Source organism: Pseudopipra pipra, chromosome Z, assembly GCF_036250125.1.
Source record: "Pseudopipra pipra isolate bDixPip1 chromosome Z, bDixPip1.hap1, whole genome shotgun sequence".
Classification (NCBI taxonomy): domain Eukaryota; kingdom Metazoa; phylum Chordata; class Aves; order Passeriformes; family Pipridae; genus Pseudopipra; species Pseudopipra pipra.
The window spans coordinates 16,854,885-16,882,439 of NC_087581.1; the positions used below are offsets into that span (position 1 = coordinate 16,854,885).

The 27,555-nt window shown below is 38.6% G+C and overlaps 1 protein-coding gene across 10 annotated transcripts in view; it reads right to left on the reverse strand.

The window, feature by feature from the left end:
- Positions 1 to 27,555, reverse strand: part of PDE4D (phosphodiesterase 4D) — a 603,821-nt gene that overhangs the window by 18,260 nt on the left and 558,006 nt on the right. The window contains exon 1 of one of the 10 annotated variants that reach the window (XM_064642022.1): positions 10,242 to 10,331. The exons of 8 other annotated variants lie outside the window; for them this stretch is intronic. In XM_064642022.1, coding sequence (XP_064498092.1) covers positions 10,242 to 10,316 — 75 coding nt within the window. In that variant the 5' untranslated portion in view covers positions 10,317 to 10,331. Of the gene's footprint in view, positions 1 to 5,613; positions 5,801 to 10,241; positions 10,332 to 27,555 lie in introns of those variants that run through there. One more of the 10 variants, XM_064642023.1, reaches the window with a different exon arrangement.

Sequence of the window (27,555 nt, forward strand, 5' to 3'; positions counted from 1 at the left end):
CTACTAAATTTTGCCTCCTATTGTGCCACCCTTTCATTTTGTTGTTAGATTTCTTGGTCATCTTTTTTCTTAACAAAGGCAAATAATTTATGCCATTTTCAGAATAATCTTTCACCTTGTTCAGCCAGTTATGAATATTTATTACATCAAGCAATAACTATCCTTGGTATATATACCTTAAAACATTCATCTATGTTGAAAACTGGTAATTTATAATTTATTCTTCTTCAAAGCAGATAAACCACTGGAGTAAACATCAACCACTGCCTTTCCATTCTACTGGAATTATCAAAGCCCTCTCTTCAAAGAGGCCTTGCATAATGAAAGGTGTTATTTTCTTCAAAATATCTTTGTAAGTCATCAATTACTGTATTGCTCACACTGTACGAAATAAAAATTACCTTTAATATAACACTCTAACCATTAGCCACTGCATTTTCCTGCCATCTTGACATGCCATCAGCTCAGGAAGTTCAAGAACCACAAAGACTGAATCCTACTTTAGTCACAAGCCAAAGGCTCAGCTTTGATCTCAGATACAGTTGTGTGCTAGCAAGTGCTCAACACATGTCTGAAAATTAGGACCATACTGCAAATAACAGCTATACACACTGTGAGCTACAGACCTATACATTCTGGACAAAAACAGTGTCAGCCTCCTTAGCAATGTTTAATGTTTGTCACCAATGTCAAATGTTGAAATAAGAAGCCAACTTTGCCAAGCAGTAAAATGACTGGTCCAAAAGTCCTAAGACCATTTTTAAAAGTCTATCTTTCAACTTTTAACACATGTAAGTCATGCTTGCACACTTCATCTTCTGTTCTCATAAAGGTGAGAAATGGAATTGAGGCAAAAACTGAATTGGATTAGCTTGTCTCCAGATGGCATTCAGAAACTGCAGCTTCAGTATTTATTGTAAAGATGTCCACAGCAACTGGAAGGTACGTAACAGTCTTTTCTAATGCTGTGTTCCCCATTAGTTTGACACAAACCCTTATCCTCCCACCTTCCATCACCCCACAAGTCAGTAGAACATAAAAGCTCAACCATCTGCATGAGAACTGCAGAACAGTCTATGCTACTGCTGAACATAGGTGTACAGTAAAATAAGTCCCTCAGCTTCTGCAAGGCCCTCCTGCTAAGAGCAAATTCAACTGGAGAAGCCTTTGGCTTTGAAGAGTTGTAGCTGTGTGATTTCCTCATAGTCTTTCATATATTACTGACACCACAGCAACAAAACTTTGACATTTTTTTGCAATCTTCTGGACTAAGCAAAAGTTTAGAGAACTGTTCTGATTTTCTCATTATATGACAAAGCCTTACAACCCTCATCACCACTGGATCAGATAAAGTTGAAGACCATATGCAGACCACAGTTCCTGATGCAGAACAATAATGGGTCTTTGAGAACATTACAAAACCAGAAAACCAAACCAAAACCATAAGAGATAAACAGTGATCAAGATATTCAGGTATTTTTATTCGTTATACCCTGTTTCAGTATATCTGTATGTTACTTAATCCTCTGATTAATAACTTGCCTTTTAGCAAAAAAAAAATGCTCTTTCTAAGAAAAAAAACCCCAAATCTCCCACTTTGTCCTGATTTTACCTATTTCTCAAAGATTTCATTGGGCCCAAGTGCACCCATACATAGTTGCTCCTTCAATGATCCACATATTTATACAGCCCTGCACAATTACTTTATAATAAAATTCTGCCTCTGACATGGCTCCCACAAAATCCTATTGCCAGTCAGAGAAGTTTGTTACATCCATGAGCCAACACTTTTTCAGTCATCCAGCAGACACCTCTAGGTGCTTGAAAAAAGCACTTCATACTCATCATTTGTCTTCCTGGAAACAACACTTTCCTGGAAACAACAACAAAACAATTCAAACAAGACATGAAACCATCTTGTCCCTAATAGTGGTAAATCTTAAGGATAATATCTTAAATAAGAATTTTAAAAATCTGAATGCCATATACTTTCCCAGTTGATGAAAATAAATCAGAGTGATCAAAGCTTTTGTTATGAATAAACATTTACACCATGCACTTTAATTATGATATTGTCAGCTCAGCATGGGGAGGAAGCAGAGGTTTTTGACTGATCTATGCATATATTGTATTCTTCCTCAGACAGAGAGATTTTCCCACATTAAGACTAGGCATTGTTAGATTGCAAAAATGACATCCTTTTGGAATATCACACTCCTTGACTATAGTCTTACAAATTCCCCCTAGAAATGGAGATACCCAGATATAAAACGTGCATTAATACACAGTTCTGCACTGCTGAATACTGATGTCACAGCAACAAAGCCATAAAAAATTGTCTAAAAATATCCTAAAAATATTCTCTTAAGCAGAATTTGTAAAATTTCATTTGTTTCTATTGATTTTAGTGATTTTTATCTCAGCTGAGGTGTGTGGTGGGGGAGAGAGGATAAGAAGGTGCAGAACCCTCAACACAAATACAGACAGAGCATTCAAATAACTTTACAAGTCTCTCCAAAGTGACAGAAGTACATATGCAATTTTATCTCCATTTAAAAACCTAGGAAGTCTGTTGGAGTGAAAACTAATACATGAGAATAGAAGTGCACACATTGATGATACTGAACTGAGAACAATATCCCAAATAGTGTTAACCTCCTAAGGACAGGTTTTCAGCTTCTGAGCTGAAGCCCAGTGTGTGCGTATCTCTGCTTATATATATTACTGCTGTCAACCTAGGATAAATACACGTTTTTTGGAAAAAATAAGGTACTTTTCTGATGGCAGCAAAGACACATAGAAAAAAAAAAGACAAATATTTGCAGTAACCATTTTCCCATATGGCAGCAAGAGCACTGATACATTTTTGGGAAGACTTTGCATGTATAGTATAAAGAAATTATCAATTCCAAGATCTAACTAGAGCCAATACATGGTCATGAAAGAGTTTGGGCTGCATGCTTAATATACACAGGGGTTATTGTTTACACATAAGAACATTTTACAAATTTTGTATAAAGTTCTTGACTCAACAACAAAAAGCTTAAGTCAAACAATCAGCCAGCAGTTAGCTGTATTGAGGAAGGAAGCACAAAGAACCACTCTCAGGGCAGATACCCTGTTCTGGTATTGTCTTTTCCATGCAGACCTTCTGTTCCTCAACAGAAGCCTGCACCATCCGAAGGACTGTAAGAGGCTGTCACCACCACAGCCTACAGCACCAGTACTGAAGGCGAAGCTAGGGCTAACTAGGCAGTCCATGGACCAAAAAGCTCCATCTTGTCCTTCAGTTTGAGCATTAATCAAGCTCCAACTCCAGTGAAGGCTGAAACAAAAATGGTCAAGGGCAACTGAAGACTTTCACTGCACTGGTTCCCAAATCCACATGGCAACAGATCCCAGTTTCAACCTTTCTGGCTGCCTCTTTTCTAGGTAACATTTGTAAAAGCTTACATGAATAGAATACATCCATGAAACATACATTCAATACTTGGAACATTCAACTTACATGACTGTATTTTGTTTCTGAAACAAAATTTTTTTAAAAGATGTTTAACTCAAAAAAGAATAAACTATACTATTTTACTGGACTTAAAAAGTCTTGTATTCTACAATAAAACAAACAAGGAATTCAAAATAGGTCAGCCTTACCAATTAATCTAAGGCTTCTGTCTATATTGCTTATCAATGCAAAATTATCTTGGATTTTAGCAGTATTCCTAATACATAAACAAAATTCTTAATAGCTACAGATTTGCGTTAAAACACTTCATGTGTTTAATTAATATGAAGGTCAGACACTAGTTTTTATACATCAGCTATGAGAGGCTAGCATTGGGATAATATCACTATCAAGAAAAAATACTCAACAAAAACAGAGGATAAATACACCACATGACAACCATTGTCTGAAATAAAATTCACAGGAGATAAAGTACAGCCTAAAGCATATAGAAATATATGTATAATAAGGGATGTAAACATGTACAATGATCTCTGAGAATAAGATGTTTCAATCTTTAGAATTTCATAAATACTCTAAATGATTGTTTTGAATGTCACAAGAACCAGATCATCTTTTCTTCTCAAATATTTCCTCTATTTGTAGTGTGAATTCAAAAAGCACTGTACTAAAAGTGTGCTCAAGCCCTACTTAGCTTCTTAACTAAAATCATTGTCTACAGACAGTATAGCACGCCGCCTATAAAAAGAACATTTTTTTGTCTCCTGTGTACTCAATTACAGCCACCATGCTCTCTCTTGAACTTCAATTAGCAAAAAAAGTCTCTTATTTTAAAGGTTAAACAGTTAAGAGTGAACATTTAAATCAGTGATTAAATTTTTCCAATTTAGCAAGGAGAAATGTGACAGCAGCTGTTTGGAAATGCAGGAAAGACTTTCTAGTAAATTAGAATAAATACCTCACCTTTTGCTTAATGCAAAGTGATTTCATCTTATTATTTTGGTAAACAAGAAAGAAATCCACCTAGCTAGCATAATGGTATTAATTTTTTTTCACAGATGACTGACCAAAATCCTTGCAAATATATTGTAACAAGTCAGCAGTAGCTGACAATGCTCACAATTGGACATAATCACCTAATGAGAGTTTTGCATTTCCACATTAAGAAATATATATCTATCATAAAACTAGCTATTGATACAAGAAAGCTTTAAGAGATTCAGTCATGTGTGATATAATGCTTGTGTTATTTTCAGTAATTTAATTCAATACTTGCATTATTTACTTCAGGAGAAATCAGAATTTTCTTTAAAATCAGATGATTTGGTACAGTTATTGTATGTCAAGCACAGGATGATGTTTCTTTTTTTTTTTTTTTTTTTTACAACTTGATAATGATTATAAGAGCAGCATCATTTTTTTAAGTACAAACATAATTTTTTACGGCCATAACAAAGCTCAAGTGTAGTTTTCTATTATGTGGATTTCAGTTCTGTGTGTGGACAGGCATATTGATTTGATTCCTTGGTGCTAAACTTTTCCATAAAAAGAGATAAAGTCTCATTTAATTTCATTTTCTAGCAGTACTATAGTTTCAAGCGAGTTCAAAGCTGCCCTACATAAAATGTAGATCAGTATTAGAAGTTGGCAATTTCGGTGTTTTAATCAATAAGATGTCACACACACATAGGCTACCACAAAATGCTGTTGAAACATACTGTTCAAAATTTCACCTTTCTTCAGCTATTAAAACCAGTATGAGTCATGCATCCACCCAGTATCCTCAGTTTCTTTACTCATACCCTCTCCCATTGTAATGGTATTGCAGTTTTTTAAATCTTTTAATGTCTGGAAATACAGTTTTGTATCAACCTTTATGTGAAAGAAAAAAAATTCTTCTGAATTTCTTTGGCTTTAGACTCAGTCTGATCATTCACTGAAGGAATGTTATTTTAAAAGTCCCAGCACAGTTCTAAGAGACTGTATACTGTGCAGTTCATTCTTTTGCTGAACAAAGGCTTGTTATCTCATTTTTTACTTTATGTTCCTAGTGCTCATAATCATATCACCCACAAATTACCACGTTATCGAGTGATCACGCAATGACACGCCACAAATAAAGGTTCTTAAAAGGTAAAAGAAAATCCTACCTTTATGTAGCCCCAAGAAACTGAGAGTAAATAGTTTGCCTCAGGCATTTTTGGTATTTTTTTCCTATCCTACCAATCTAAGGTAATCAGTTCTTTTTTATCTGACACTGCAAAAGACTTCCAAGAATAAAGACTCCTTCTTTCCTAATTCTTTTTGCTAATCTTCAGGTTCTCAGCAACTGTGTGCACAGGAGGCATTCTGAAATGAAATCCAAACGTGTGGTCTTCCGATCGTAGAAATGCCATTTGTGAAACTCCAAGCATTCAGAGGCAACGTTGAAGAAACATATTGTACAAGCTGAAGAAATTTCTGAAGAGCTAGGGATATGCATATTTCCTGAACACCAGGACTTAATGAATAATGTATGTCAAGATGCTCGGCTGCTCAAAGACTTGCTCTATCAACAGCTACCAAATAAGGACCTGAGGAGGAAGCCACAGACAGTGGCAGCGATCCCTCCCATAGAGGCTAACTAGCAGCCAATAGTATGTCACCCTAAAAGATATAAATCTGTAGGGCTGGTGTCATGATGTATGGTAATTTCCCATCAACCAACGCTGGGGACTCTCCTGGGCACAGGGTACGTTGTTTGGTTTTTTTTTAGAGCAAATGCCCTTTATTAATGGCATCCCTGCCTGCAGCATTCACGTGCCATTCAAAAATAATCAGACTAAAGTCTTGTCAGTTCAGCAGCATTTAACACTCCAGTGGATGCACCATCCAAGCAGTTAAAATGAGCACTGTGTATATCCATGTGGATTGCCCAGTGGTTTTAATTTTTCATATGGAAGAAAATTATATTTTGAGGGTTTCTTAAGGGGGAAAAAAAATCCCAAAACAAAATCAATAGAGCTATCTGGTTTCTTGAGCAGTCTATGATGAAATTTTTTTTGGCTTTTATGCCATCTAGATTAAAAACTGATCCACCTCAGACTACTGAGCCAGGCTTCTAGCTTCTACTGTTTTTTTTTATTTTAAGAGATAAAAGCAGTTCTTATTAAGCTAAGTAAGTCACATGTCCTACAACTCCCAATGAGTATTAAGCTTCCATGGAGACGTAAGAAGTGAGTTAATAAGAGTCCTCAAATTCTCAGTGTATTTCTTCAACTTTTGCTCTGCCTCAGCAGATTATTATAATCAATTACAGCTATACATCACAGAAAAAAAAAAAGGATTAACTGAAAGAAGAGTGTGTCAGTGAGCTGACTCAGGCATTAAACAAAACATCCCACCATCTGCCACTCAAGAGACCAAAACTTGAGAGGAGGAATACATTCTGCCCACAGCAGGAGTGTCGGAACTAGATGATCTTTAAAGTCCCTTCCAACCCAAGCCATTCTATGATTCTATGATTATTTTGCACCATTCTGTGCAACGCACATGCACAACTGCAGCAAGTTTCTTAGTCTTTCTTGCATCAAAAGAAGGAAGAGTTTCCCAATATGACAATGGGCAAAGCCTAAGGACAAACTGAATGAGGTTCAGCGTTCAGCCTAACTCCATACTGCTGATTCACTGGGAGATGCTGAGAACGGTCACAGGACAGGTTTTGGCTGAAATAGTCAGCGACACTAAGTGCTCGAAAAAGAACTGAACTTGTAAAAATCAATAGGGCAAAGTATGACATAAACAAATTTCATCCTTACAGGAGAGAAATCTATAGCAACTAAATACAATCAACAGATCATCAGCACTTAATGTATTTTCATGTGGAAAGCATACGTTTTCCTTAAAATAGATAACATAAAACATTTCTGACACATTTTCAATTTAATATGCACAGTTACACTTGTTCTGGATCTATGCAGCCAGATGTATATTAAGATGTAAATTAAGTTTTGAAATTAAAACTGGAGTTACTAGAGACTCAGCATGACATTAAAGAAGCCAAAAGGTACTTCTGGAAAATATTTATCCTGATTCTTCCAGCTCAGCTTTGTAACACTGCATATAAATCCTGTCTGTGTCTCTGTAGCATTGTCTTCTGATCACCCAGAGAGAGCACTGCTGCCACCTGCCCAGCATCAACACTGAGAACTGAAAATATGCTGCCTTTCTTCAGAAGGAAATTTCAAGCATGACTTAGAAAATGGTAAAATAATAGCCACTACCCTTTTGGCTGCTTTAGGAACGAAGCATGAACTATGAAAGTTTGATTGCAATAGGCAGTATTAGCAGACATCAGAAAGCCAAGTTTTAAATTATTTTCTCTTTCTTTGCTACTTTAACAGCTATTTCCTCCTTAAATATTAACAGCTGTTCCCAATAGTACAGAACTTGATTCAGATAGGGAATATTTAAAATGGCTGGCATGTAAATTACACTAGCTCTTTAGCAGGTATTAAAACATCTTCAATTTTTTTATCCCTCACAAATGTATGAAACAAATGTACATCTGTAAGAGAAACAGCTTACTGAATTTATTGAAGTATGATGTTATCACCTAGATCCTTTTGATGTAAAAACATGAAAAAACATTTTCCTCCAGTGTACATATATGTTACAACAATTTATTCTAGCTGCATATTAATTATACAAATATTAGGAAGTTACACCTGATATTGGCTGCTTACTACTAATTTGTATGATTTTTTCAAGAACCACAGTCTCAACCTCGTAAAACTACCAACTGCTGTAATATAATTTAATTTTATGACTTCACTGTCTCAGAAAGCATGCACTCTGACTTTGGCTACATGTAGAAGTATGACCTTGGACATTTATACTTGGGAAAGTCACACCAGCACTGATTTACAGGAATAATTTTGGCTGATTTTCATGCTCAATTCCCAGACTGCAAAGAATGAATAATTAGCTTTAGAGGAGGTTATGGTGAATAGCTGAGCACACAGCAAATAGCTTCCACAAACTAAATACTGAGAGGAATTCAAGTTAAGAAAAACACAAGTCAGAGATTCTTGTTTTTATACAAACATACAGCTGTGAAGATAACGCATAGGGAAGAAGGGCATAATGACATTTTCTACAATGCTTTGAATCAAGCAAAGAATATGAAAATGAGAAACGTATAATTTGAAATTACATTAAGTAATAAAATAATTCAGAAAAAAGGGGAAGTTTTTAATGAGCATGGTTGTGTGTTTTGAAAGAATTAAGACAAAGACCTTGAAATGCAGAAAGATTATGAAGTCACTTAATACCTTCAGCAAATGTTAGCTATTATTTAATCAACGATCCTGGACAACTTTTTCCAAAAGAGTCACAAAAAGAGGTGGCAGAGATCCCAGAAGCTGTGATGTTCAACCATAGCACACTTTTAAAGACTGCAAAAATTTTAAGTTGTGCCATTTAAAATTTGCAAGCAGGATGGATGGGTAACTTCTGGCAACTTCACAAAACACCAGTCCTAATAACAGAAAAGCTGAAATACACATATTCTACGTATTTGCTTGATAAAGAACCAAGACACAGGAGTGTAATTAATGCCTGTCAATATCATGTATGTATTTGAATGTGTAATATTCTTGTACTGTTGTAGGGCATTTGATTTGTGACTGTAAAATATTCCGCAACAACTCTCCCAGTGTTGAGAGAGGACACATTAAATAGGTTAACACTGTGATTATAGACCCATATCTAATGATCATAAACAGGCTGACTTCATTTAATGGGACTGCTTTAAATCAGGTTCTGCAAGACTTGAAACTATTTTATGATACTCAATTTCTTCGCTGGTGTCTGAAACTAAGCCACTGCCACAAAAACTTCCAGAGAACAGAAAAACTGGGGGGAGGGGTGGTTGATGGGATGAACCAAAATGTTCACACCATTCATGTAAACTACAGTTCAAAGAATTTAACTGCAAAGATACCAGCAATAAGGAGAGTGGTCCATGAGTACAAAATGGTGAACTACACTGAAGAAAGCAGAAATCCTGAAGACTTCATAGAGTCTCAACAGGACATCTCATAGTGATAAGTGTCACTCCCAGAAATCTGAATCTTCTAGGATACTAAATAAAAAGATAGATACTCTAAATCTCCCATTCTGCCAACACTAGTGATGGAACAGTGCACAAAGCTCTAGTGTCTCTGTTTTCTTAAACTGCTGTCATGTACATTGCGTAGGGAAAAAATTTACAAATATTATTCAGGGGACAGAGAAATTTTTTTTGTAATAAAAGAAAAACCTCAGGCTGTTTAACCTAAACCCCCACATCTAATGTGTAGAATTACAATGAGAAAACATAGCACAGCAGACCTGTTTCACTAGCACTGAGGAAGCAACAAGAAGCAATGGAAGACAGCTGAAACTTACTGAGCTGAAACCAACTCATGATACACACAAGACATAGGGAAGGCTAATGATATCTTGGGGTGCATAAGAGAGCACTGCCAGCAGGTCAAGGGAAATATCCTGCCCTTCTACTCAGCCCTCCTGTGGCCTCATCTGGAGTGCTGTGTCCAGTTTTGGGCTCCTCAAGACAAGAGAGACAGAGTGAGCTCCTGTCCAGGAGCAGGTTCAGCAGGGCGCAACAAAGATGATTAAGAGACTGAAGCACCTCTTTTACAAGAACAGGTTGAGGGAGCTGGGCCTGTTCAGCCTTAAGAAGAGACAGCTGAGAGGGGACCGCATCAGCATATATCGATATCTGAAGGGAGAGTACCAAGAGGACGGAACCAGGCTCTTCTCGTTGCTGCCAAGCAACAGGAAAAGAGGCAATGGGCAGAAACTGATGCATGGAAGTTCCACCTGATTATGAGGAAGAACCTCTTTACTATGGAGGTGACCATGCACTGGAACAGACTGCCCAGAGAGGTGATGGATTCTCCCTCACTGGAGATATTCAAGAACCACCTGGACACAATCCTGTGCAATGTGCTCTGGGATGACACTGCTTGAGTAGGGAGATGGGATGAGTGACCCATTGTCGCTTCCAATCTGACCCATTCTGTGATTGGGTGATTCAGTTGCAGTACCTTTCTAACTGTCCCATGGGAAAATAACCATCTGGGTCTTTCCTTCTATGGGTCAGTGATGGGTAATACAGGAACTCCAGCAGAAACATACTTAGCTTGGAGGCTTGTTGCAGCTCTTCACTGCAGCCCCCTGGATTGACTATGAAGTTGCACTAGGAACCGTCAGAGACATGTCTGAGCATCAGTCCTGAATACAAGTGTGCTGGATGTAGTGCATATTGTCCAGTAAGCAGCAAAAAGTAAAGCAAAAAGGAAGACAGCTAAGGGTATCACCAGTTTTAGTTTTTAAAGTTGTATGCATTACAAACAAGAACAGATAGCCTGAAGAAATCTCATAAACCAAACTAAGAGCCTGTCTAAAAATATTAAAATACAATGCCCGTGCCAGGGTGTTAAAACTAGATAATCTTTAAGGTCCCTTCCAACCCAAACCTTTCTATATTTCTACAATTTTTAGGCTGCCCTCCAGATACCAGGGAACAGTGATAATTACCCATGGCAAATTCAACTCCTACTTGTCACAAATACAGCACTGTTTTCACAGCATTAGCGAGCTCCATCGGGGCTTATGCTGGCACAGCAGAAAATCTCTGCACAAAATGGAAAGTCTACTCAGTGATGGAACATCAAAGCAGAAAAGAATGGTCCTTTCATCCAGCAAGCAAGGGCATGTGGATGGACTCAATTAAGCCAAAAACCAGAGTTGGTCTGGAGAAAGCAGCAGGACAGCTAGACAAGAAAACTCCACTGAATTAGCCAGCCTCACCAAACTTCTCTGCGTAAGACTCCATGACTAGAAGAAAAAAATGTAGAATTTAAGTAAAAAATCCCAAACAAACCATCAGGAATTTTATGAATATGAGTAAATTGTTCCAGATGCAGGAATCAGCTGCCACACACCAAGTGAGCAGCAGGGGTGGAGACAAAGCTGGGTCCTGTGCTGATATCAAGAAGGCTTGAACTGGTGGCTGAGAACCGACACCTGTAATTGGAACGAATCCCCAATTCTTCTGAAGGAGCCTCAGTTTTAAGGATGCTAAAGGTAGCACAATTACACTGCTTTAAAAAGACTTCCTTGGCAGGCTCCTGCCTGTTAGAATTACATTTATTAAAAATTATGGAATAGCCTATGCTGTATCATTTTTATTTTACAGATCATTTTATTAGGGAATATATAATTCTTATGGATGAAATATGAGAATTTTATGTTGCTAAACAGATAGAGATAAAAATGTTCTGAACTATTTTAGGGTAAATATGTAGTAAAACTCAAGAGCTGAGTTATTTAGTAAAGCTTCTTTATAATTTTAAATAACTTAAAAAAAGAAAAATACTTTCTGGTAAATACATAATTCATTGTTTGTATTTACTGCCCTCTAGTGATAACAAAAGCATTAGCATGAATATACAAGATGATACTAAATTTTTTTCAGACCATAAATCTCACAATGTGAGATTTTCAGCCGTACCAGAGCAGTGTCTTTAAAGGTATTCTCTACAACTGCAGTATTTTCAATAGACACTCCTGAGCAATTGCACAACCAACAAATTACTCCCTATTTCAACCCTTTGGGGTCAATCCTTTAAAACACGGTCAATCCTTTAAAACACAATATATACCAATCATTTTCTTGAAAGTTTTCCACATAATGATGGAGTACATACGTATATCATAGTCTCTAAAAACCACCCTGCAGTAAATGGAATTTAATTTCAAAAAATATTTAGCTAAATACTGGCAAGTGACAGAATCAAATGCATAACCACAACCATATTATTTTGTTCATGAAACTACTGCTGTGACCAGTATCTGACATAAACTGAAGGTTTTTCAAGTTTTGCCCTAAAAACAATGTTAAAAAAAACCTTTACATGGATGTACATAGATATATAATCTCACATCACAAAACCCCATTATGTATCATGTCTTTAGACATGTTTCAATATATTGATACAAACATACAATATGTTCGCATCACAACCAAATAAGCTATGAAACAACTTGGGAGCAATGACAACTAAACAGACAAAGTAATGCTTCACTCTTTCCCCTTATCCTTGTGGTGGCTCAAACCACCACATTTTTCCACAAGGAAAAATGCATCCTGTTTCTCCACCTTCTCTTCTCCAGGCCAAGTGAAGCAAGGAACCTGGGTGGAAATCTCAGTCTCAAATATAGCTGCACAGTTTTGCTTATATCCTATTCTGTGTTTCATTGAGTTGCCACTTTGCCATGCTTTGAGTACGGACATTTTCCAAACAATATATTGATACCCACTCCCCAGTTCCCAAAGTGTAGCCCTAGCCGAGGATGTTTTGCCAGGGCAACTAATATATAAAATTAGCAAGTTTTGCTCTAAGTGGAGTCTCCTATGTTCCTCAGCAGTAAGCTCCTATCCTTAATAGACACTTGCAAGTGCTCTACAGAAAACAAATAAATAAAAATAATCTAACTCAAAAGATCAGTGTGATCCTCCTATATGTACCTCCTCTGGATGGCTATGCCTAGTTGATTTCATCTGTCCAGGGGCTTTTAGTCCGCAGGATTTAAGAGAAGAAGAGTAAATTTAACAAAGGTACTGCAATGACCTTACACTTCAATAATGCACCCAAAATTATGCTATACCAACGCTGAAGGAATGCAGCTGTTAATAAGTATATTGTGCCATAGAGATATATAATATATATATCATATATATAATTTATATCATCCACAGAGAGATATAATATATATTGTGCCTCTCACAGCTGCAGCTAAACACCAATGTCCTGCAGCACAGAAATTTCAACAACTTGAACCTGCTACCTTACCTACTGAGAATGACTTTCGACAGCTTATTTGCATAAATAAGATTTATAAGCTACATCAAAGTTAACATAATATAAGGATATTTGTATTTTGGGAGAAACACAGTGTAGCTTAAAACTTTTCTAAGACTCCCTGTACTAAATACGTAAAGGTATCCACACAAGAGAAACAACAAAGGTGATTTGTTCTAATATCAAAATTCTCCCCTACAAAAGAGTACTTGGTCATTTAAATATTGTGAAAAGAGAAATGTTTTTTTTTCCCTAAAACTCATGTATAGGAAATCCTGACAGTTTCCTTTCTACCAAGTGGAAAAGATATGGCTGTAAACGTGTCTGACAGGTTTTTTTCTCCTTTTCCTACCTCATATAGTTTTGCCTAAGACATAGATATGTAATAAAAGGAATATAAAATTCAGAATCATCTGAATAACTTACTTCTATTTTTATATGTATATGGACCCTTCAAGTAAATATGCACCCCATAAATACCTACCATAGCATGCTCACGAAAAAAGTTTATATCCATATTATGCATTTTTCCAGACAGCTGTATCTAGCAAATGTGCAAACGGGTGTGATGCTTCATTCAGATAGCTGCAATGGCACACTCATCCTAAGACTAATACAGCTATGCCAGTAAAAACTAAGGGTATTCCCATTTTCACACAGAAAGCTGGCTTGCCATGTAAGGGCAAAAGACAGTTTCATAGGTATTGCTAGATTAATCTTACTTCTCCTGTAACATGACGTTCTTATTTTAATAAAGCATTCCTAGTGCAGACCTCACCAAAGTCAAGCTTTAACAGTTCATCAGAAATATTGCTGAATGGCTATAATTCCATACTAAAAGAAATAAGTTTCAACTGTCTTTCTGCAGTTATGAAAAACAGCAATGATTCTGCAGACAAAAGCAGAGAATTGTGGACTGTGAAGTATGTACTAACATGGCAAAAAGCTCAGTATACACACTGTAGAGACCAACATTTAGAATGCAGACTGCCAGTTGTTTCATGCAATTTTGTTGGTTAAGGCTACAGATCTTACTAAACCATGGCTGTTGTACTTCTTACTAAAGTGCACGTGATAGTACCATTTTTCTTTCAAGGAAGATTATTCACTAATTGCAATGTGTCCTTCCTACCTTTCATTTGATTATTTATTTAGATGCTCTAAGCATGCTCTGCATCTATGCAGATACACAAAATAATAAAGATCTATTCATCTGGAAGAGGAGAAACAACTAATCTCACCCATTACATGCTTACCTCATGCATACAGGGAAATAAACAAAAATTTCATGCTTTTTTTTTTTTGTCTGAGCACTTCACCTGAATGCCTCTAGGTCAAATTAAGCAAACAAGCACAAAACCCAAGTGGTTTTCAGTCCCACCATCAGGTGTACTGTGAGGTTGGGTTCACACATACACATGAGAGAGACGGAGACAAGATAACATAATTAGGCCAAAGGCAGCTCTGTAGTTTCCTGAATAGCATACTTATTACCAGCATGATTTAAATCCCTCTTACAAGAAGACTCAGTATTTGCATGAGGAAGCTCATGTTATATGCATGTTTCCTTGCTCCTTGTCTATCGATACCAGTAATTTGCTTCTCATTCTACACACAAAATCTGAGCACCTTTCTGGGCTCTGTCTTCTTGTGTGTTGTGTGACAGCTTACAGTGGGGTGCTGCTGCATTCAGATCATGCAGACCTGGTTTGAGGCTCTACTCCATTGCTTGTGCTGGGTTTGTCAGCTGTGGATGACTGCACTACCCAGCCAGCGGTTAGCAGGGTCAGACCAGCCTATATTGGGAGGTGCTGGCCAAGTGCTGATAAGGTCAAGTGACACATCCATGCCTCACTGTCCGTCCATCAGAGCAGAAGAGTTCCTTTGGGTTTGGCAACCTTGTTTAACCTTGTGCTGGAGCAGAGCAGTGAGTGCTCAGTCTCAGCTGAGCAGCAACCAATAGCTGAGAAGTAGTTGAAGAAATGGACTGTTAGCATTCTCCATTTTTAGCTACTAATGTTTCCACGTAGCTCACCACCTGTAATACAGACAGGAAAGAGCATACAAAGGATCAGACTGGCTCAGGAGAGAACAACAACTGAAGGTCAGGAGATGCAGCTGGATGCCTGGTTCTTCCACGAGTGCAGACTTGCAGCGTCACTCTATTCTGTGAGTGTTTTGCTCCTTCCTACTCCACAGCGTGGGCTATGAGACAGGGGCATTAACCTAGAACCACTCTTGTGCTACAAGGCTCACAGCTTGCCAGCTCAGACCCCACTACAGAGCTACAGAGACAGTTTCGCACTAGTTTTTACTTAAGATAGCTACAAATCACACAACTGCTACATCTATTAGTCTCCAATACAATCATCACAAAAGTTGAAATAACTTTGTAGGAGCCCTCTCACCTGGGTGAATTTCACTTCTTTTTATAAAACGAAATTAACAATAAAGCAAGCACCAAGGTTATCTCAAATCACACATACATATGAGTATAAACTTATGCATTTCTCATTACCATTGTAGAAGTGGATTTCATGCGAGAGGCACCCTTTCGGTCACTCTCCAGGGTTGGTTTTTTTTCAACATTTTTGCATTATTCAAAATGCATTTTCACAACTGAAAATGTTTCAAATGTTGAAAACACTTTTACACTAAGTTTTCTAAAAGAATAAATGTTGCTCCTGATCAACTACAGTTTGACAGAGCATCAATAAATTCACACTTACAAGTAAACAATTTTATTACTAAATCAATATTTTCTTTGAAAATACTCAAATATGGCTTGTATTTAGCAATTTCTAGTATGTACTGTAACACTGTACAGTAATCCCCTTTTGCAAACACTGCTTTTAGCCATGGTTTATAACCAGTTAATATTTTGTATTTAATAATGGTTAAAACTAAAATCATAAATTAATATACTTTAGCATTGATAATTTAGTTCACTTATGAACTTACATAGCATGTCAAAGCCTTAAAGAAAATTTCATTTAAAATGTAAAACTTCTTTTCAATCAATGATAATTCACTATCATTTTTCTGAACATTAAACTATAATGAATCTCGCCATTCATACAAAATTTGAAACCAAAGGTAGATTAAAAACATGAAAGTAGTATCACATACTGCAAACGGATTAGGTTCCCCTAACAGAAGTACATCATTAGATTGAGGTATATTCTCTGATGAACTTGCAATATGGATACAAAATACATTATTTAAGTAAAAGATTATCTCATTATTAGTAGGTATTTTATCAAGGAACAAGGTATTTTTCATATTTCAGTCCTCTTAAATAGATACTTTTAAGTCTCTATAAAAATCATCACTAGTTTGGTAAAGATCTTAAAATCAAACAAAAGCAGTAAGGTCTAAATAGATATGGCATCATCATCTTTGGCTTACATCTTTAATCAAAAAGAAAAAAAAAAGCTGGCAAAATTTAGCTGCTGGAAAAGCTCTCAGCAGCACATGAAATGCTGGTAAGACCTCAGCAGATCCAGAAGGACATCAGCCTATTCATTTACGTGGGCACACATGCACAAGTCCATTTTTGCCATGACAAGGACAGAAATGTTAAAACAGCTTCAGTCTGCAGCTAATTAAACTTCCTCCCGCCTTCCAAAGAAGCTTTTGCTTAACAGCTGATTCTATCAACTTTTTATCAAAGCGACAACAATTACAAATAAAAGCAGCTTTGGGCTCCATCCATAGCCTGATAGAATAAATTTGAAGATTCTCACTAGCTCCAGCTAGCTGAATTCACATAAACTGCTCAAATGCCCCAGGCAATAGGAATGATGCTCTAGTACCACCTTCCAGGTCTCCCCTTTCCAGCCCCACCTCCCAAGTCCAATGCCATACTTTTGTTCAAACTACAAACCAGAGAATAAAACTGAAAGGGTGTTAAAAGTGCAATTCAGCTGTATAGGACTGTATAGTTAACTAGGGAGTTTACATCTTGTCTAAGGCAAATTCCATTCAAAATATGATGTAACACTTGATAACTTCAGTGAGTATTAAAGTTAATTTCATACTCATTTCATGAGATTGATATACCTATTCTGTTAATTACTGCTTCATTTACTGCCACAAGCATAAAAAGCATATCCTGGCTTTTAAAAACCAAATGTGTTTCTGATTTTAAGACTGTTTTCAGCTGTTTTCTCAGCTTGTATTACGTGGTAAGACTTCCCAATATTTCCCAGTTCAGTGTAAGCACAACAAATGACTAGAACAAGCATTTGCCTTGTCTGTTATCCAGTGTATCACTATATTAATCACTTCATATCAAAATATCAGTATAAATCCACAAAGTCTCAGGTCTTGATTAGAAAATTTCCTGAGAGGAAAAGGAATTATGAAGCAAAGCAAAGCTATTTGTCCACGTCTGCTAACAGACTCCCTGAAGTCTCCTGGTAGTCAAAAAGTATAAGTCAAAATGGATCTTATCACTTCCAGTGCTGTGGCCTATGAGTCCATCGGGAAGCCACTCAGCAGATACAGCAGAGGTCGGCGTGACTCCTGCCATTCCATAATATTTTGTGCATCAGCAAAGGCATTTTGTGCATCACTGCTGGGCAGGACACGGGGTGAAAAGACAGACTGAGGAACAGACAGATGTGTGTGAAGTGTGCTATTTCACAATAGCCAAGACACTGTAGAAGGAAACGAAGAAAGAAAACAAAAACAAATGCCATACAACTCCTCCCTCAAGAATAATTAAGGCACCGTTTCATACTTAGGCACACTATTCAAATGACTGAGTGTAACAAGATTTAAGACCCAACACCTGTCCTATCATCCTGCCTCTGATCAGTCAGGCAGTTTTAGTTTTCTACAACCAGAACATTTTTCAAGCTCTGATAATGATTTCGAGAACAAACCTAAACTGTCTATGTACATCGGCATGCTATTATTTATACCACATCTATACAATCTAAAAGACACATAAGAACACAGTATCTACCTGGAAAGACAAAATATATAGATGTGGTATAAACAGAAGCATGCAGTTCCACTCTATCCCAACAGCATAGTTTTATTTTGTGTTGTTATCATTCCTATAACCTATCTTTCACAGCCCTGTGAAACAAAGATCAGAATATAAATGTATATTCCTGACCACCAAAAATAAGAGAAAAATATTTATTTTAGCCCCCAAATGTCAAGATTTGTTTCTGCACAAGTTTTTCAGAGCACTTTGTCATCTTGCATTTTAAACTTATCTGTTCCATTTTAAAAATCAAGGTATGTGCTGAAAGCTCTGCCAAGCTCTAACTACGTATCAAACAACTGCATCATCTTCACAGTGATGAGCTTAAAAGAGTTTTCCCATAATAAAGCCTCTGAAACCTTTTCAGCAACCAAAATTAGCTTCACAAAATCCCTCCCAGCTAGAAAATATACATATTTGTTTTTACTGATGCTAAGAAATGGGTAAAAAATAACTACCAAATTATGAAATGCAATCTTATCTGGGTACAATATTCAGACACACAAAACTCTGGCCATGCTCCATAGTATAGGAAAAATACATTCATTTTACTGAGAAATCTAGGTGTTGGACTTTAAGCAGCCAAAGATATATTCTATGATTGGTGCAATAATTCATCACAATAATATTTCTCAGGAGTAAACGTGCTTATGAATTTTCCAGCTGAAGTTTCCATTGCAAGTGGAAAAATAATTCATTTAAAGACACCCTTACATACTTAATTTCAGATTTTGGTTTTTTGTAAGCTCTCTTATTGCAAGTGGTGTGTTTCAGAAAATCTCCAACATGCCATACAGAATAACTTTGTAAATTTAGCAAAGATAATTTCCGCCTTCTTTCTGAGCCACAATAGCCTGCATTTACTCCAAAATGGCACCCTCATCTCTGCTTGTTGCCATGGCCACACCATATGTCAGACTTCCCTTTTTCCCCCAGGACCTGTTTGTTTAAGACAGGCCTAGGCACCTCCTATTAGAGTGCCTGGATCAGCAGGGCGGGCATTCCCATCAGCAGCAGTGGCGTGAGCCGGCACCATCTGCCGAGGTGATCAGCATGCAGCAGAGGGCAGAGATGCTGAGGAATCCAAACACACCCCAGCCACAGGCAGGGGTTGCTTCCAGACACCTGACAAGTCATGCAAAAAACGCATCTGGATTTGGCTGCAGCGGTACTTTTAATTCTAGTGTTCTGTAACAGCAAAAGCTGAACATGGGTATGCTAAGAAAGAAGAATCCCAGGGAGCTACAAGTTTAGAAAGCAAAATGAATACTTCATTTTGCAAGATCTCAAGACAGACCTGTCTGTCTACCTGTTTCTGAGATGCTTCTATCGAGCTCCAAAGAAGTGAGCATTTGAAAAAATCTGCTCATCATTAACTTTCAAATGTGATTCCAGTATTTTATAGTTTGTTTCATTCATGTCAGCTACCAAACTGAAAATATTGTTTCATATGTTCCTGTACAGGAGGTTTCTTTGTGCACGGAGAAAAGATGGGCCAAACCAAAACTTTGTCAACTCTCACACTACTCACGCATATATAGTAGCTTTTCATCTAGTCCCTGCAACTAAAATAACTTTTTCAGTACCAACCAGTGCAGTGATGCCTTCCTGAATCTATTGACTGGTATCAGTATACAACAAGAGAACCATATTTCATTATCATCATCATCATGGTTGGGCTTCACGAACAAAGATTTGGGAAGGGCTCTACCCGCATTTGTTACAAGCGCACTGGTGGCTAAAGAGGCCGATAGGAGACAGACAAGTCTGGTTGCAAAAGGCACAGCAGAAAGACTCCTTAGGTGGTATATTCTGCAAGACACGATTCTTTCTGTGTTGTCTTTTCTCCTCAAGAGCAATCCTGCGTGCATTCTCAAAGGAAGCAGCAGCATTATAGTGTGTCTCCAGACCTCCCAATTGGAGGCCAGAGTAGACTAGTGATGATGATCAATATGACCACGGCTGAGATATTGTTTCAGGAAGTCCTTGTATCTCTTCTTTGGGGCTCCTCTCTTGTGGCAGCCGGTGGCAAGTTCACCATAAAGCAAGATCTTAGGGAGGCGGTGGTCCTTCATCCTTGAGACGTGCCCTGCCCATCGCAGCTGTGTTCTCAGCAACATGGCCTCAATACTTGTGACTGCTGCTTGTTCTAGAACAGATGTATTGGTCACGTAATCTGACCAGTGGATGTTTAGGATTGTATGGAGACAGCGTTGATGGAAGCGTTCTAGGAGTCGCAGGTGGTGGTGGTAGATGACCCATGATTCGGAACTATATAAGAGAGTAGACAGCACTATGGTTCTGTAAACACTGATCTCTGTACCTTTCTTCAAGTGTTTATTATGCCATACTCTTTTGTGGAGTTTTCCAAAGGCACTCTATGCCTTTGCTAACCTGTTGTCTATCTCTCCATCAATCTTACCATCCAAGGAGATGAGCTACCTAGGTAATTAAATTGATGGACTGATCTGAACTCTGATTTGCCAATGGTGATATGGGGATGATGGAAGACTTCCTGAGGTGCAGGTTGATAGAAAACTTCTGTCTTCTTTAAGCTGACTTCCAGCCCAAAGAGCTCAGCAGCGTCTGCAAAGCAGGATGTTAAACGCTGCAGAGCTGCTTCTGTGTGGGCAACAGGGGCGGTGTCATCAGCATAAAGCAGCTCCCGGACAAGATGGTTTAATGGGGTTTAATGGGCCTTTACTCGCCTTAGGTTGAATAGGCTTCCATCAGTATGATACAGAATGTAGATACCATCTTCATCATTGAGGTCTGCCGTGGCCCTTTGGAGCATCATGCTGAAAAAGATTGTGAATAGAGTTGGTGCAAGAACACAGCCTTGTTTCACACCACTGGTTATTAGAAAGGGCTCAGAAAGTGCGTCGCCATATCTGACTTGGCCACGCTGATCCTCAGGAAGTGAGATGATCATTTTAAGGAACTTGGGGGGACAGCCTAAACATTCCAAAATCTGCCATAGACCTTTTCTGCTCACAGTATCAAAAGGCTTGGTGAGATCAACAAAGGTAGCACAGAGACCTTTGTTCTGTTCCCTGCACTTCTCTTGCAGTTGTCTGACAACAAATACCATGTCTGTGGTACTCCTGTTGGCTCTGAAACCACACTGGCTTTCAAGTAGAAGTTCTTCTGCAATAGAGGGTATTAATCTGTTCAGAAGTATTCTTGTGAGGATTTTACCAGCAATGGAGAGCAGAGTAATACCACAGTAATTTGAACAGTCTGATTTATCTCCTTTCTTCTTACACAAAGTGATGATGACTGCATCACGAAGGTCTGATGGTAGTTCGCCGAGTTCCCAACAGCGCACCACAAACTCGTGAAATTTAGCATGGAGTGCTTGGCCCCTATGCTTCCAGACTTCAGGTGGAATTCCATCAACCCCAGCTGTCTTGCCAGTTTTCACCTGCAGTATGGCCTTGAGGGTTTCTCCTAATGTGGGGGCAATATCCAATTCAATCTTCACCAGTTGTTGTGAGATGGACTGAATTGCTGAGTCTTGAACTACACGGTTTGTACTGAAAAGAGTATGAAAGTGTTCAGAGCAACGATTCAGAATGGAGGTTTTATCTATCAGAAGCATTTGACCATCTATGCTGAGTAGAGGGCTTTGGACCTGGTATGTAGACCTGTATGCTGTTTTCAGGGCCTCATAGAATCCTCTGTGATCACCTGTATCTGCACATAATTGAGTTTTTTCAGCTAGACTGATCCACCACTTGTTCTGGATGTCACGGAGTTTCTGTTGGAGCTTGCTGCATGCAAGATGAAAGGCTGCTTTTCTCACATGACAGGAAGGCAGTGCAAGGTGTGCTTAGTGGGTGGTTCTCTTCTTCCTCAACAATTCCTGGATCTCTTGATTGTTTTCATCAAACCAGTCCTTGTTCTTCTTGAAGGAGAACCCCAAGGACTGCAGGATGCTGTTTTTAATATGTTGCCAAAGTGTTCCAGTAGAGGGATCTATAGAATCTATAAAGTGATTTTCAAGCCTAGTTTAAAGATTTGCCTGGAAGCTGTCTCTCACTGTAGCTGTTTGAAGATTGTTAACTTGGAGTCTCCTCCTTGGAATACTGCCCCTTTTAGGTTTGGACGTAAGGCTGAACTTTAGTTTACAGTGCACAAGTCGATGGTCTGTTTGGCATTCTGCACTGGGCATCACGCAGCTTTGACGGACATCGCAAACATCTCTCTGTTGCACCAGGACATAATCGATGAGGTGCCAATGCTTAGATCTAGGATGCATCCAGGTTGTCTTCAGACTATTTTTCTGCTGAAAGATAGTATTAGTCTGTGGCTTCCAGTGCACCTTTCATCTGCCATTTCGACCCTCCCCCGTCGCTACAGGGCTCTGCAGATGTGGGTAAAACCTTTGAGCCTGTGCAGTGGATTTTTTACATGAGACACAGTTTGCACAGAACTGGACCCACCCTTTAATCCTAAGGTTCATCTGCCAGGGTCGAGCGAGCTTGGACAGTGGCAGTGAGGTCCTCAGGATGTAGATTTAGTTAGAGCATCCTTCTCTTATATGGATGGCCTTACAGGACTAAGCAAGCTCCATCTGCCCGGGTTTGGAATAAGAGTTGTCCTTCTCTTAGGATGACTGCCAGAAGGCCTAGTGAGTTCATCCTGCCCATGGACATATTATATCTGACCTGTCTGGCATGGGAGACCCTGCCGAAGGCATGAACCATCACCAGCACAACTCGCAACTGCATAGAGATACACAGGCTTCTTTCCCGCTGAAACAGTTAGGGCAAGCCTTTTACTCCCTACTTTTCTGCTGCCCATCTATACTCAATCCCAAGGAGATACCTAGGAACATTCCTTTGTCCTGATCACCCTTTCAGGTCGCAATAAATATAACCAAAACATACTGAACCGGGGCAGTAGCCACAGGTGAGCCAAAAACAAATTGTTTCAGCCCTTGCACCCATCCAAGACTTGGGTACCTCCCAAGGCACCTGCCCGGCCAAGACCCCCCAACCCCCCAGAAGAACCCATTATCCACCCTGACCTTATTCTCCCTGCACTGTGTTACCACAGATCTTCTCACACATTGCTCACCTGCGACACTCCATGCAGGACTGCCCTGCCCGCTCTCCCGCCAGTCCAAGAACCCCCACGGCCTGCCCGACACCTCCCTCCTCCCCTAAACTGGACCTGCAAACCTCTGTGTGCTCCGAGGCTCCCCCTCTCCTTTCCCCCACCGGAGGCCATCCCGTGCGTCCGAGGACCACACAGCTCCACGCGTCCAGCGTGCAGCCATTTCATTATAGAATTCTACCTATTCACTTTGGGGTCCTCTTCTTAGAAGCTGATTTATGGTAAAGTATCAGTATTGTTATTCATCTTGCTCTTTCCTGGACATTAGAAAAGATATCTTTGTTACAACTGTTAATTCTGAATCACAAAAATCAAGTTTACAAAAATGTTAGCATCTCATCTGGCAGTGTGAGGTTGTCTGTAATTCTAGGTAAAATTATTGCATTAAGTCTGTACAGTCAACCTTGACCACAAGAAGATCACGTTAACACCTGCTTTTACAGGTCCCTTCAATCATGTAAACTAATTCAATTAAAAAGCACACATCATTATATCCATCAAACAATACTCCTAGTGCAAAGGTTAGGAGGCTGCAGTTAACCAAATACATTTCCTGTAAGGTAAGGCTGTTTATTCCAGAATAAAATGAACATTGATTTTGTTTCAAATGCTTTATATGACTTTGAAAAACCTGCTTGTAAATTTATTCAAGAAGACAAACCAGGTAATAAGAAAATCTCACTGGTTAGCCTATGGTGCTTATGAACACAAGCAAGCAAAACCATTAACACATGTTAAACTAGTGATGGTAAATTATAGAAGAGGTGAAAACCAGCCTGGACTAGTGTACATCAACATAATTGCTGCCTCATTAACGTTTTGCCAATGTCTAGTGTTGATGAGAGGGGATTACATTCTGATGTTTGTGAAACCTGCTACTGACCTTCCTAGATGAAAAACCTAACTTCAATGTGGATGCAGCAGGGAGCACAGGGAGCCTTGCCACTGGGCTGTGCTGTGCAGACACTGACTGGACAGCACACCTGAACATGTGAAAGCAAGATCCTCTGAAGTACTTCAAGTCTTGGACTGCCACAAACACATTGTAACCACTCAGTCTCAGTTGCCCAATCTGCAGAACAGAAATATTTTTGATCTGTATATCAAGTGATGTGAATGTCATTGTGTATCACTATGTGTAGCATAGTACAGGTTTGTTTGCTTTTTTTTTAAACATAACTTCCTGTACAAGTAGAGGAAAGAAGGACCTTAAAGATCCATGTTGTTTCACAGGTAAAAAGCTAGCTCAGATATTGGTGTTTTATACTGTAGACTGCTTTACATAGATTCATAAACTGTTTCCATACTTTCTATACAGATTAGAAACTATCCTTGACCAGGAAAGATGACCTATTACTAAGCAAAACTACATACATGTATTATTTGCAAGTCTGATATTTCTTATTATAATAAAAAAGCAGAACCTATCAAATTTATCTGGACAGTCTGCTTCCAGTTTAACTTTCCTTTGTCCTCTTGCTTTCCATTCCCAAATAAAACCAATAGCAAAAATGCATAAACCAGCAGCCTTTCCTATAGCAATTATGAGGAGTGTTTAGATGACAGTACTGTCTTGCTGTGGGATCTTACAGAAGTATTCAGCTAGCTCTCTTTCATTATCTGATCATATATTAGTGGGCTACAACTTAATTAATAAAAGTAGCAAGCTGTTTAAATTTTATTTGCAGATAATCTTGTAAACAAGTCCTATATATTAGCTTGATTCAGTGTTGCTCCACTGCTGGTGGTTTACAACAGATGGTACCATTGCCTATGCAGCTCCATTTCAACACCTGGAGCAGGCAAGCAGAGACAACAGGCAGAACTTTCACTAGCACAGCAGTGCCTCCCTTGGCTGGAGATACAGATGAAGCAGTAGTCCCCATCACAGCACATCACTGCCACCAGGCACATAACAAGGCAGCCACAGGGAAGCTGCAGCTGAACTGCTCAGAGTTGAACACAGCTCAAGAGGTGCTCGCCATCACCCTGCTCACATGGTTTCAAGGCAGTATGAGCATGACTTTCCATCATACCTTATCTTGCCTAGATTCAGTTTTGTAGCTCCTTGCATGACTAGTTGCAAGTTACTCAGAACTGGGATCAAGTTCTACTGAGATATGCTCTATTAAAAAAACAAAACCAAAAAACAACCAACCAAAAAATGCAGACCAAAAAATATTCATCCACAACACACTTAATTCTGTGGTAAGCCTCCTAAACATGGAAAGTTTTGGGAGATGATACCAAAACCCCTACTAATGTAACTGAAACAGGAGAACACTTTCTTAGTGCAGTTTCTTTGAGAGACAGAACCTGAACTGATATTTCAGCAAACACCACATTTATTGTAACAAAACTTCATATAATAGCAGAAGCTGCCTCTTATTGGAAACACAAAATTTATTAAAAAGGAAAAACAAAAAAAAAAGAATGGCCACTGCTTTCCAAAATGCTTCATATCTTAGTTTAAACTTGACTAAAGCAGCACACTAACACAAATACAATGCAGGAGTCCTTGGCTCTAAATACTGTCATAAGGAGCCATAAGTATTTAGATAATTATCATACCTTTCAGTTGTCACAAATATCACCTTATTACTAAGCAAGAAGTTATTAAATACTCATTCCTGTGAAGAACCTTTCCAAGTAAGACCTTCAAAAAAAAAAAAAGTATTTTTTGTAAATGTCACAAAAAGGCACATTGACATTTTAACTTTAAATAATTCAACTCCTGGAAAAACTTTCTAATTTTAAAATCCTTTATTATGGTAGTTGAAAATAACATTATTTTCCCACATCAATTCCAGTTATTTACTTCATAACATTTTGTTTGTAATATTCTGTCCCATTATGCTTAAAGGAAAGAATCTTTCATACTGTGGCATTTCCTGTAATTGCAGAGGCTACAGAATAGAATTGTTTGTATGCTGGCATAGACTATTTGCTTATATTTATGAAAAAATGGTCAAGTGACTAGGGGCTCGAAAGCTCAGCAATCCTAGAAGCAGCTAAAAAGCTAGAAAGTGTTAAATAATAGCAACCCTTGGAGAGGAATAATTCTTCGTATGCAGCTCTATCATCCAAGACCTTTCAAAGAGCACTGAATGAGAGATGCAGAAATCTGGTTTTTTCTAAAATTTAAAATACAGACTGAATCTGTGACATTAAGGGTTTCTTACTTGTTTTTGAGCCTTGAAATGCCAGTGTTCTATCAACTGTTATGGGTCACCTCTAGGCTCCTTTCCACTGGCACAGAAAACAATATCCTGTGCTAGGTGTTTCTGTTTGAGAAGAGTCCTAAAAAACAGCAGAAGGGGCTCACCCCAGCACACAAATAAGATGTTTCAAAATCACAAATGCCTGCTCATCATGGCATAAGGAGGCCAGTGTTTGCCATCATGCACCCACACAAGGAGTAAGGGCTGCTCACAACTCAGTTACTTTGAGCTTAACCCACCATATTTGTTTCTTTCTCAGCAGAAGACCTACAGCTCTATCACTCTACCAAAGTCCCCACTTAACTATCCTAGCAGAAAAAACTATATTTCATGATCTTTCTCATTTGGCAGCAACCCAACAGCCCTCATGGAAACAGCATGGATTTGCACAGAAGAGATTCAGCCATAACTGAATGGTGCCACTACTCCATCCACTTGTTTCTGAGAAGGTGGAAGTGTTCATAAATTATAAGGAGGGGCTGGTGGAAGCCAGCTTCATGAAAGCAGGTTCCAATGTTTATTTTGCTGCAGCAAATCCTTGTGCAATACAGACAGCAAAGTGCTATCTCCTTTTCTATCTATCTATCTGTATACACACAGACACATCACTCATCACTGCAGTTACAGAGGGCTCTCCAGAAGCAGGAGTGGTCTTACACGATGACAAATAAGGTTGAGAACAGGGAACTGCACTACAGCCCAGAGGTCATAAAATCCTTTCAGGCTGGCTTCAGTGCACAGAAAAGGTGGAGTGTTCCCGGAAAATCAGTCCTTCCTTACCTCCACAATATCTTGCCCTTTTCTCTTGTTATAAAGTACAACGAAATTGGAGAAGCTGCA